Source organism: Glycine max, chromosome 3 (genome assembly GCF_000004515.6).
Source record: "Glycine max cultivar Williams 82 chromosome 3, Glycine_max_v4.0, whole genome shotgun sequence".
NCBI lineage: Eukaryota > Viridiplantae > Streptophyta > Magnoliopsida > Fabales > Fabaceae > Glycine > Glycine max.
The window spans coordinates 37,627,376-37,640,440 of record NC_016090.4 but is presented as its reverse complement, the minus strand read 5'-3'; the positions used below and the strand labels follow the sequence as shown (position 1 = coordinate 37,640,440).

The 13,065-nt window shown below is 32.3% G+C and overlaps 1 protein-coding gene across 1 annotated transcript; it reads right to left on the bottom strand.

The window, feature by feature from the left end:
* Positions 1–2,955: 2,955 nt before the first annotated feature.
* LOC100786298 (probable LRR receptor-like serine/threonine-protein kinase RKF3) lies at positions 2,956–10,200 on the bottom strand. The gene is made up of 3 exons (XM_003521178.5): positions 8,394–10,200; positions 7,401–7,431; positions 2,956–4,982 (listed from the first exon to the last, which is right to left on the bottom strand). Exons 1-3 carry the CDS (start codon positions 8,607–8,609, stop codon positions 3,124–3,126), a joined length of 2,106 nt encoding a protein of 701 aa, XP_003521226.3. The 5' UTR covers positions 8,610–10,200; the 3' UTR covers positions 2,956–3,123.
* Between the last annotated feature and the right edge of the window lie 2,865 nt (positions 10,201–13,065).

The following is a 13,065-nucleotide window of genomic DNA, read 5'->3' as shown; positions in this document are numbered from 1 at the left end:
CGAATATTTTTCTTACTTTCTACCACTAACTTTTATGCAGCCGTTTTTGAATGACTTAGTCGCATGCCAATTAGCAAAGGCAAGGTCATAGGAACACCGTGACCCTTTCACTTAAAACTGAATACCTTTCTGGAAGTTGCATATGTCAGTGGGTGTGGTGTTAATGCGAAACACAATGAAACCCTACCCAAAAATGTTAGATTAGCCAATTTCACAGCTGTAATATTTGGTTTTACATATGTAAACCCTTTACCAAATTGGAACATATCATCCTAGCCATGCACCCAACGCTGACATATGTAGTACCTGCTCATGTTGGAAGTATAGGTCAGTGCCGTCAATCCACAATTGAGAATTGGTCAATCAATTTGTCTTCAACTTATAGCATGATTTTGGTTATCCACGTTAGATGCTAACTTTCATCTACCCATTCAATTGTGGAGCTAGTTCCCATGATTTTATCCACTAGCCTAAGATTCTACTGATTCGCTTACCTAAGAGCTGAACTATAATATTTAATCGAACAACTTATTTGTTGATAACACAAATTAATTCATCCAATCAACCTTCCACTTATAATGAAAGTATAATTTGTTTTCAAATTACCATGAAGAACCTCCATTCATTTCAAGTACACGTTTAATTAAGTTTACTTGAGAAAATATTAAAGCAAATTCCTTCTTTTTTCTAATTCCTTGGAAGAGTTTTTTTTATAAAAAAAAAATAACTCCTTAAATATATAAAATCATTGAATCAATTAAAGTTTTTTTTATAAAAAAAGACAAAGGTCGAAATTCCAAATCCCCTGTAAAAGGACAGCATATCTTCCAAAGTGAGGTTGAAGACCCTACATTGTTTTGTTTTGTGAGGTTGAAAATACCTTCATGAAATTCTCTCTGCTGTTAAATAAAGGAAGGAGATTCTGTGTCAATCAGTAGAAGGATAGGATTGCACATTACTTAATCGTTGTCAATTTGTTAGGTATATAATATGCTAATTTTTTTTTTATGTTTGATCCGCAAATCCCCTTTGAAAATTGTTAGAGATTGATTTTGGCACAAAAAGAATGCAAATTTTATTTTTAAAGTGAACAAGTAAAAAGTAAATTTATTTTTAATTTTATTTATATTAAGTCATAATTTAAATTTTAACTAACAATAATTATAATTCTCTTAAAAACTATAACTATATTTGTAGAGCTAAACAGATCACACAGACACAACGATACCATTAATAGTAGCTGCATCAGATTGATAATTGAATCTTTTCTTTTTTATTTAATCTGTATAGCCTCACCCGACTACTTTGTTGTTATCGTCAATTACGCCATATAACACCCATTAAAGCTCCACTTATTAAGAAGCTTTTGAGTAATTTATTACATTCAGCCAATTGCCTTATACTGTCCAACAAAGAATGCATTAATTTATATGAGCACCACCTTATAATCCTAATATTTAAACAGTGGAATCTGTATATTTGTCTCTGATTGCCAGCTGTGGAGTATGATGTTGTCTCTGATTGCTTTATGATGTTGTCCAATAAATAAAACAAAAGCCAGTTGGGCCAGTTTATCAAGAAATAGAATAATCCACCCAAGCATCAATATAAAGTATTAACCGATAAATTTCCTTGTTTACACTTTATATTTTTTTTTGCTTTTCGAGTAAATATCCAATTCCATTAACTTATAGTAGTAGTATTTCATTATTACAGTTTATAAAGTTTGAAAAATAAAATAGCAAAGATTATATATTTTGCTTGTCTCTCTATCTGTAGCAAATCGATATCCACAGTTGACATTGAAAGGAAACTTGTACCAACAGCGAATCTAGCGTCAACTATGTTAAGAGTAACTAATTGCTTACCTTGTTTCTAAAACAAGTAACGTATATATTGGGTGTTTGGAAATTATTCAACAAATAGTTTTCTAAGTACGTCCAATTGCAAAAAAAACGTGGAAGTAAAAATTACTAACTTCAATCAACACTTCTCTAAAAGAAACTTCAATCAACATTTGATTTTTCAAGTCAAAATGCCACTTTGAAACAAGCACGCATGTAATGTAAGAAAAACTTTTTCAAAAGAAAAAATAGATCCCATTTCAACTTATTACTACTATTTTATATGAAAACTGCTGCATAAAGATAAGCATTAAGCAAGACATCGACAATCAAAATACTCTACTGCCATTGAATAATGAATATACATCATTTCACACTTTTTTTTTATTACGCTACTTTTCCGTCATAAATCCTAATCTTTTATCCTTTATTCATCATTATTTAAAAATATTTTCGTCTATAGCTGTGAGGTAGGGAAATACGCCGCATACCATGGTCCTGAGATTCCCCTTCCCACCTGTGTAGAAAGAATATCCCTTCTGTTTCAATACTATATAGTATATATGATTTAGTCCTTAATATTTTATTTTTCACATTGGAACAAGATAACCTCCCCAGTCCCCACTTCAAGAGCATCATTGGGTAACAACAATAATGGCACCTCCTTATTAGAACCACTAACACCAACAAGAAGCCAGAACTTGCATTGTCTTTAGTTAATTTTCACACACTTCGCGCTACATTCATGAATCAAGGGCTATAATGTTTTAATGTTTTATTAATTTTGGAAGAAATGGAAAATAAAATTAACGATAGAGCTTGACCTTTCTTTCACTGTCTAACTGTGGTAATCGGAAAAAAAAAACATGAAAAAATGCTAACTTTGAATCAGAAAAATGATGAAACCCGAGGAAAGGCGTGGAATCACCCTATAGAAAAAGTATAAACCCACAAGATGAAAATCAAAAGGGTCTTCGGTGCCAGGTGTGGCTTAGTTAGAAGAACAAGAACCTGTATCCGAGAATTGAGGAAGTTCTTCAACATGTTAAAGTTCATCTCGTGTGTCTTCAGGTTCAATCTGTGAGGGCTATTCGAGAGCAAGAGGAAGGCATTGTCCATATTCCTTTATAAACTCTAAAAAGAATCAAATTGTGTACACCTTTTTTCCCTTTACAACACAATCTTTAAAAAAAAAAATACAAATACAATCTAAAATCTGAATGTATAAAAAAATCATGCCTACACCAGCCAGTGGAAAAACAATACAATTTCCCCAATTTCAATCCGTGGTCACAGTCTCAGCCACCGAACTTCCTTCTTCTTCTTCCTCCTTAGTATTAGATTTGCGTCGAGCTTGTAATGTATATGCTTGATAACCAGTAGGACTACAGAGCTGACCCGAGTTACTCAGAGCAGATTTCTCAATATCAAGCCTCCCAGCAATAAAAGGAATTGGCCTTTCCATCAAAGAGGGCACAGATTCATCAGTCTCAAGCATCTTAACAACCTGATCCATTGTAGGCCTAGCATATAGCTGAGGATGAGAACACAATACAGCAACCAACACATACTTCTCAAGAACTTCTGGTGGACCAGGTTCTGGAATACCATCTTCAACAACATCCAAAGCACTACCATTCCTAACCAACGACCAAGCAAAGTCAGTGAGTGCGGCGGGTTGGCCATCATCATCGGTTTGAAGTGCCTTTCTCCCACTCAGGAGCTCAAGAAGCACAACACCGAAGCTGAACACATCACTCCTCTCTGTCAATTGTCCATACAAAGCATACTCAGGAGCAACATATCCCATAGTCCCAGCCACTCTAGTACTCATGTGAGTCATCCCCTCAGGGTTGAACTTTGCCAACCCGAAATCCGCAACCTTGGCTTCAAAATTGTGGTCCAGAAGAATGTTACTAGCCTTAATATCCCTATGGATGATGGAAGGTTGAGCTCCATAGTGCAAATAAGCCAACCCCCTAGCGGTCCCTAGAGCAATCTTTTGACGAATTGGCCAAGTGAGATTCTTCTTAGCAGAACCGAATAAATGATCATAAAGACTCCCGTTTTCCATCAAATCAGTGACAATAATCCTCTGGTGACCTTCCAAATTGGTCGTAGCAGTACAATAGCCTCTTAGGGTAACAAGATTCACATGCCTCACACTCGCAATAACCTCAACCTCGTGAGTGAAGCTAGCATCCCCAGCAACAGAACAATTCTTAAACCTTTTAAAAGCAACTTGGCTACCATCCAATAACATCCCTTTATAAACATTCCCATAACCCCCACTTCCAATAATGTTATCCCTGGAGAAGTTCCTGGTAGCCTTTTTAATTTCATCAAAACTGAACCTAATCAAAGTGGTACTCTGGTTAATTGAATCCAAGCCAGAACCCAAACCTAACTCAGATATTCCAGCACCCTTCCTTTTCTCAACCTCTAGCCTCTTCTTGAATCTTAAATAAGCCCAAAGGGAAGCAAACACAGACAAAGAAACCACACAGAAAACGGAAACAACCGCAATAACAATAGTTCTTCGTCGCTTACCACCGGAGCCGGAAGAGGAAAAATCGAGACCGAAGAGGCACTTGGAGGTACCGGGATCGGTGACACCGTACTGATCAGAGAGAGAAGCGGCGTAGATTTGAGTATAGGCTCTGCAGTCGGTGACGTTACCTTGGGTTGTTCCGGTTAAGTAGGAAAGCATGCTGGAGAGCTTGGTGGTGCAGAGGGCGCAGGGGGCGTTGTTCTCGAGGGGTTGGTTGCAGTCATCTTGGACGGGTTGGATAGCGTTGCGGGGAACAATGTCTTCGAATTGTTGTTTTGTGGTGATGTTCATGCAGCCCTGGGAGATCCACTCGGTTCTGAAGCCGCAGGAGGAGCGGATGTCGGAGATGCTGGGGTCGGCCTCGTTGATGAAGGACTGAAAGGTGTTCCAGCAGGACTCCGAGGTGTTTAGCGGCGGAACGAAGAGGCTGCTGCGACGGAGGTAGTCGGCCTGGAGGAGGTGGAGGGCTTGCAGGATGTAGTGGCACTTTGTTCCCGAGTCGAACGACGGCCGCCGCCCGCCGCTCACCACGCGGAGGACGGTTATGTTCAGGGGACATGGGAGGGTGTTGTTTGCGGCCAGGGAAGCTGGTGGGAAAATATTCAAGGTTAGGAGAAAAACAACGTAAAAGATGTAGAAATAATAGAAAGGGAGGGACATGGACAACATTATTCAAGAATTCTAAATGATGTTTGTTTTAAAGATATTAATGTGACGAAGTAGGAGAGAAGAGAGGGGTTGGCGATGACCTCTTGCGTTTGAGCATGTGGGAGTAGATGGAAATGGAGAGAGCTTTGCATTGACTTATCTGGTGGAGTCAGTTAAGTTCCTGAGTTGAGGTTGTTGGTTGTTCAAACTTGATCGGCTAACTAATCACTTTAAAGAGTTTTTTATTTTTATTTTAATATCTAAGAGATTAAATTGTTTAACAAAATTAATTGCGATCAACATTTCATTTTGTTGATGTTGTTTTTTTATGCCTCATCAGCAAGAAGCTTCCGAAATTAAACTAGCCTAAGGAGGCTTGAATTGTAGAAAAACGAATAAATTTATTTTGTATATTTGATGCTCCTTTGCGGTAGATCTCAGATTCCTAACAAGCTGAAGCGGGGACACTGTACACTCGTGGAAAATAATAGAGCGTGGTTATAGCAGGGAATTATTCACCAAATAAAACGTAATAACAAACAGGGAATGGGCTTTAAATGACCCACCCACCCAATTTATGGTGGCCTAGTGAACACAAATTCTTGTCTTGTTTATTCGGACTTCGGAGATATTAGAGAAGACCCTCACTTCTTTAATGAAAATTCACACATGATAGATTTTTTGGTTATTAAATAAATAATTTAAACCTGATAGACTGACCTAAATAATCTAACAAAAATACTTGTACAGTATGATGGTTAGGTTACAATTTTAAAATTAAAAAAAAAATAACTTTTGAGTCAACAATGAATCAGGCCAGTTTCAAATCCGACATTATCTTCATTAATTGTTCATTATACTAGTAATTATTAATTTATCCTTTTTTAGTTTACATCATTGATTATTAATATTTTTAAACCAAACTTCCATATATTAAAATCATGTAATCATTAATTGATTTAATTATCTATTTAGTTCTTGTAGTTTCTAAACTTATCCAATTTAACCATATAGTTAATAAGTGATTTTTTTAACTCATGTCGTTTATCTTTTAATTCTCAATAGGCCCCTATGTTAAAATTGTTTAACACCATTTTTGTATAAGTGAATTTTTAATTGGGAGGGAACTCAATAGTTTTAAGCGTGCAAAAGAAGGAAGTTCACTCACAACTCTCACTTGCATGTAGAACGCTCAAGTGTGTTTTCGCATTACACGGCACCTCGCACCGCACCTGCTTTCATCCTCTTTTAAACGACATGGATCAACGCTTGGTTGCAACAAATCGCAATGAATTTTAATTCCTAACAATAGACGACAGTGGCCGAGAGGGAGATGAATTGAAAATGCAAAGGGAGTTTTGCGGTGCAGTGCAGAGACAGTTTTGACAAGGTCGATTAATGGTGTTAAACAATTTTAACGGTAGAGACCTATTGAAAATTAGAAGGTAAACTACGTGGACTAAAAAAACCACTTATTAACTATAGACTAAATTGGATAAGTTTGAAAACTATAAAAATTAAATGGGTAATTAAACCTCATTAATTTTAAATCTTTTAATATAAATTAATTTGATTTCTTAATATTAACTATTTAATAAATGGCTTATATTATACATCATCTTTAACCTTTTTCTAACGCATCCAAAAAAAATGTACACACATTTGACTTAGTCTACTTTTTGCGCTCCTTCTTTCTTTCTTTCTGTCCTTTGTCTTGTGTGAGGGGTAGGTTATATGATAATTGTTACTGATGGACTTGACAACCCATTATTCCAAGTTCAGATGGCAGGTGTTTAAAATCGAATTAAGTTGTTCTATTTTAGTTTGATTCGATTTTTAGTATCTATTATTTACATCAAATTGAAGTTTTATATATTTACATTACTTTTTCATTTATACATCTAGTTATTTTCTTTAACTTGCTGCTTAATCAATTGGAAGGTGGAATTGAAGCATTCTCTCCGTGAAGGTAATCAGTGCGCGGATGCCTTAGCCAAGAGGGTGGCCATGTCCGAGGAGCTTGTTGTTTTGGAACTTCTGCCGCCAGAGTTAGTTGTCTCCTTTTTTAGGTTTTAATCTACCAAAAAGAAATATTTTCCTTAACTAAATTACATCTTTTGTAAATGTCATTTTTATAAGTTTGTTAGAACTTAAGTGACTATTAAATTTTTTACATTATATTGACTTATTTTATTAGTTTTTAAATTAAAAATAATTCTAAAATATATATAAAAATAAATTAAAACTAAAAAAACAATAACCTAAGCAGAACTGAAATACCAACATCCTATTCTTTTTATTTATTTGTAATAATTATATCAGAATATAAAAAATTTTACAACAACTAACTCACTTACATTGTTGATGAAGAGTTATACTCCATGATACCTACATAAAGAAAGTATAAGCAAATAAATAAATTGTATGTAAAATATTATTGTACTGGTTAACAAAATTAAACTTTTAACTCTATGTATATATTTAACATAAATTCTTCTATCAGATTTTTAATTTTTTATGATACAAAAAATATTTAAAAAAAAATTAAAAATAAACTAATATTTTAAGTTCATGTCAATTTAGGGATTCCACATACAAAAAAAATTAGGGATTCGACAGGAAAAAAAATATCATTGTTATTTTTTATCTCAGTTAAAAATTTAATATATTTCTCCCGTTTTGCAATCCCTTCCTCCCCTGAAACAAACAACTATTTACGGATATTACTTAAGCTTGTTAATTAATCCGAATGTCCTTATCTCAAACACTAGCGTGGACAACAACCATAATATTTAAAAAAAAAAAACATAATCCAATCCGCAGGTAGGTAGGCCCTAAAGAAATGTATTTCTTAATGGTTGCTTTTGGATACGCTTATTTTATCAACCATGAAAACAAAATGACAAATAGTAATTTTGGAGGTGGAAGTTTTGTAACTAGGTAACGAACAACAAACAAACGACAACTTCATAATGTTGAATGGAGGAAACAGATGTGGTTTTATTTTTTCTATTTTTTTTAGGTATTGTCTAAGGTGAAACATCTAGAAAGTGCTCCACGGGTGAGGAACAAAAAGATTACATGTAATAACAGGTTACTTGTCGGGAAAAAATAATAAAAAATTAAAACACAAAACATTAATAAAATAAAAAGATAAAATTATATTATAATTGAGAAATGGTACAAGTTTAACAAGTATTAGGTTTAAGGTAAAAAAAAAAAAGGAAGACTTGTTTAATCCGTAATTTATTTTAATAATTTTGAATTTTTTCTGATAATAAAAAAATCCATTTTTGTATTTTGTAATTTATCATCTAATTGAAGGACAAACTAATCTTTTCCTTTTTCACCTTTGTCCATTCACCGGCTCTCGATCGTCGATTGCATAACCACCATGTGCTTTCCTCTTCTGCTTTCTCTGACCACTTGCTGTCACAACCACCATACCCTCTTTCTCCTTTCTTCACCAACGAAATCACAAACGGAGACAACTCCATGAAAACAAGAACCAGGATGTTCGAACAAAAAGAAGAATAAACACAAAAGCTACCATTATTATTGTACATATGTAAGCAAGAAACTCACTTCAAGTATTTGTTGTTTTCACAAAACCATTTAATTCCATTACAATATAGTGTTGAGTTAAAAGATATTTATGTCTTAAAGATGAATCAAGACTCCTAATTATTTTTATTATATGCAAATAAATACAAATGATAAAAATTGTATCTAGTATGCTATCAAATCATGATCTATATCTATGTTTATACGTCTGAAGTTTCAAACGATGCATTCATAAGACGATCTAGTATAACATTTATGACCTTTATTTAATACTTTATGTTTTGGATTCTTTCATATAGAAAACATTCTCTTAGGATTTGTCAAAATCCTATGAAAAATAAATGAAGTTCACATTCTAGAAGACACTAATCCTCCTCGCCAAAAGGCGCTCTATTGGTACAAACCTATTATGATGAAAGAAATGACTTCTCTGTTAGAGTACAAGACACACTAACCTACTATCAACATGGACTTTGCATGAAGAAGGGACATGCATAACAGACTCAAGACTTCAAACGAAGACCAAAGTGAAGAATTCAACTGTTGTGAAACAACGAATACTTGGAGATAAAGGCTATATATAATATACGCTTTGAAGAAAAAAGACACGAATCAACTACGCGGTCTTATTCTTTCATTCTTTCTTGTAAAGCTTTCTGTAAATTTTTGTAAAGATACTAAGCTCTCAAAATACCTTTTATACCTTGAGAGAAAATACTAAAAGTGTTGAGTGATATATTCGTCTAGAAGAGGATCACATATTTAGTCAATGTGCAATCTTCCAACAAATCTTGTTGATTTGTTTAGAGCCAATAGTCATTTGATAGGACAAAGAATATTGGGTTTAAATCAAGTTTGGGATAGAGCTTGCAAGTGTAAGAGTTAAAAGTGACAATGAACAATACTTGTAATGTTGATAAGTTAGTGAAAACTTAGTGGTCGCCCAGAAATAGATGTAATATTGGATTTGAGACTAACCAATATAATTCTTTGTGTGGTTATGTATATTGCTAGGACATAGAGTAATTGAGCAAACATAAGACATTAAAAAAAAAACTGAAAAGCATAACAACATGTTTAAACAAAGGTTGCTAGCATCCGCAACACTTAGACTTCTTTGATTGTCACCTTCATTATGGAGATCTAGATTTTGAAAATGTGTTTTAAAGAACTGGGTTTTTAAGATCTGTCTTCAAAGGCATTGTGAGATCTAAGCACTATGAAAATTTTGTATATCTGGGTTTTGTAGATCTACAAAACAAAGATCCACCCACAGATAGTGTCAGATAGAGGAGATCCACTCACAGAAGTTGTCGAAGACGTTGGCCAAGGAGATCCACCTGTACAAACACATAGGGAGGAGCAGATCTCAGATCTAGGTGAAGCTCATTATTGTTGTTGCATTTTTCATGCACTTCCACCATACATTCATCATCATCCCACCGCTAGCAAATACAAAGAATGTGTTGAGTGAGGAGAAAGCAAAGAGTTCTCGAAGAGCAACTCAACAACGATCCCACATTAGGAAAGAAAGAAGTTGTTGTTGTTGATGGAGAAGAAGGTGTCGTCGTTGGAGAAAGAAAGTTGACGGACTAGATCTTAAAAAAATGCAAAAAGAAAATAAACAAGAAAAAGGCTTTGGTTTAAAAAAAACTTTTAATAGTTATATTATTTTAAAATTATTTTTTAATGATTTAATATTTTTTTTATTTTCTCCCGATTTGTAACCATCAATTGTCGGTTATATGTAGTGCTGCTCCACTGGTGGTCCACATTTTTGAGACTTCACCTTAGACAACACCATTTTTTTAAGCTTAAATATTTTTTCTTTTTAAGTTGATTTTTCTAAATTTAATTCTCACAAATAATGTTTTTTCATTCTCGTTCTTGTAAAAAAATTTATTCATTTTTATTCTTTATAAGTTTTTGTTTTTTTTTTTTAATTTCAACTCATTTAAGATTTCAAGTTTTCATTTATAGTCACATAAGTTCATGCTTAACATTATCAAAATTGAAAAAAAAAACACAAACTTTCAAAAACTAGAAATTAACAAAATATCTTGTAGCGACAAAAATTAAAAAATTTAAATTTATAAGGATCAAAAAAGAATAATTTTTTTTACAAATAGTCATATTCATAATTGAAAGTGTGAGTCACTGACAAATTAATCTTTAAAAGATGAAAATTTAAATTTAGTTATTGAACATGCAAAAAGTATGATAAATTAGTCATATGAATAATTTAATGACAAATTGGTTCCTAAATTTTACAACTTATTGTCATATTGGATCCTCAAAAAAATATAAATTATTGTCAAATTGGTTTATAATCATTACAACTTAATGATAAAATGGTCTTAAAATTTAAGAACAGAACTAATTTGTTGCATATTTTTTACATTCAAAAATTAAATTTATATTTTTCGTCTTTTATAAAACAATTTGTTATCCCATAATACTTTTAGGAACAAATTTGACTATTTATTCTTTTTTTACATTGGATGTAGCTTATGGGTGTCCAAAGGAGTACAGAAAAATTTAGAACTTTTCTCATTGACAATGGCAATGAAAATCTTTTTTAGTTTGAATTTCTCTATTTATAAAAACAAAGCTACTATATGTTTTTATTTTATTCTAATATTTTCAAATACTTATAAAAATATTTTTACTAATTTCTATACAAATTTAAAAATGAAATTAAATGAAATGAAAAACAAAGGAAATATTTTTGTGTTAAAATAAAATGAAAAATAGAAAACATTTTATTAAACTAAAGAATACAAATAAAAACATATGGCCATTTTTTCTTGGGTATTTGACATCCTCACACGCAGTTGTGGTATAGTCACAAAGTGGAATAAACTAAAATCACTGTATTCTTTTATCTTAAATAAATATTTATAAGTTAAATCCTAAAATTAAAAATATTGCTTATTAGAAAAAATAATTTAACAGTATTTGATAGCAGTACAATCAATACTTATATAATCTCTAACAATCACCTAAATATTTTTAATAAATAAAACTTATTAACTTTTTAAGTTTTGACTTGACAAAACATATATATATATATATATATATATATATATATATATATATATATATATATATATATATATTATTTTGTATAATGATGTTAAATTGTTTATACTTTGTTATTATATTTTTAACTAAATTTAAATCAACTTCAACTAACGTAATTTTTTACGTTTAAAATTAGTTGTTGGATATAAAGAAAAATGTCAATATCATACAACAATTAGTTGTTAAGATTTTATATAAACAATTAAAAATACTTACCCAATTAAAATGTCAAATCCAAATTAGAAAAAAAAAATTGACAAAATGGTTCAACTATATATCGTTATATCAGATAATTTGTTCAAGGACTAGTTACTTTTAGTCTTGTTTTCTATGTTATTTTTATACTCAAATTTTTAATTATCTTAAATATCAATAGAACAAACAATATTATCTTGTGATGGTACATATCTTGCATGGTGAATTCTGCTTGGATCATTTAAACATATGGTTTATGGGTGCACTAGTTAAATGACCGGGTATCATAGATAAACACGACATTGAACCGGTGTTCAACAGTGTTGAAGAAAGTTCTTAAAATTGCAGAATAGTCTTTTAAATTTTTGTTGAGACACGTGATGATGGATGCTGCACATCAGTCAGTGTAATCGAGATCCCAATTTATGGCTTTTATTTTTATCCAGTTTTTTCAAACTATCCACGCCTTCAAATATCAATGTTTTAATTTTATCTCTGTTTTGCTTTTGCTTTTCTTTAATACTATTTTGAAATTAAATTTATCATGAAAATATAAAAGTTAATTAATTAATCATATGTTGAAGCCTCCAAAAGTCCCTAAACATTCAGAAAAAATGTGAAGGAAACCAAATCGAATCAAAGGTCATTCACACAATGGATTATATTTGAGCTTCCAACAAGATGTGCACTACAAGATAGAGTGAGTGGAAATTATCGATGGTAGAGGGTTGGGAAAATTTTCTTGAACATTCCTCAAACGAGCCTGAAATGATTGAGTGCATGTGATAAAAAAACAAAAGTACAACATTAGTACTCATGGATAGAATTGGTTGGTTGGTAATTCATAGTGGAGTGGTTTCAGTGGTGATGTTCACTTGCATGTCTATATCTTTGATGCAAAGAGGATCACAAGATCATGGTGGCTCAAAAGGAAAATGTGACTAAAACTTAGTATTTCATACTCCCAAATTTGTCCAAATTTGTTTTGTAAATTGATCCAAAAATTATAGATTTATATGAGGACTAAAGTACAAATTGTAATACTAATTAGATTGAACCAAAAAATCTTTGATGCTGACATGTTTTTCACTTTTCACCGTACGCATAGGACATTCAACACATCTTGATGAATGAAGCCAAGGGTGAGTCAGCAACAAGCCGAATAGCCCCAATAAAACA

Bases quoted from the DNA above. Each gene is read 5' to 3' on its own strand.
- LOC100786298 (XM_003521178.5), bottom strand. From the start codon at position 8,609: ATGTACAATAATAATGGTAGCTTTTGTGTTTATTCTTCTTTTTGTTCG. The intron at 7,432-8,393 runs GTGAAAAAGGAA...TTCTTTATGTAG, and splicing joins GAGCCGGTGAATGGACAAAG to GTATCATGGAGTATAACTCT. The intron at 4,983-7,400 runs GTAAGTGAGTTA...TTTTCCCACCAG, and splicing joins TATAACTCTTCATCAACAAT to CTTCCCTGGCCGCAAACAAC.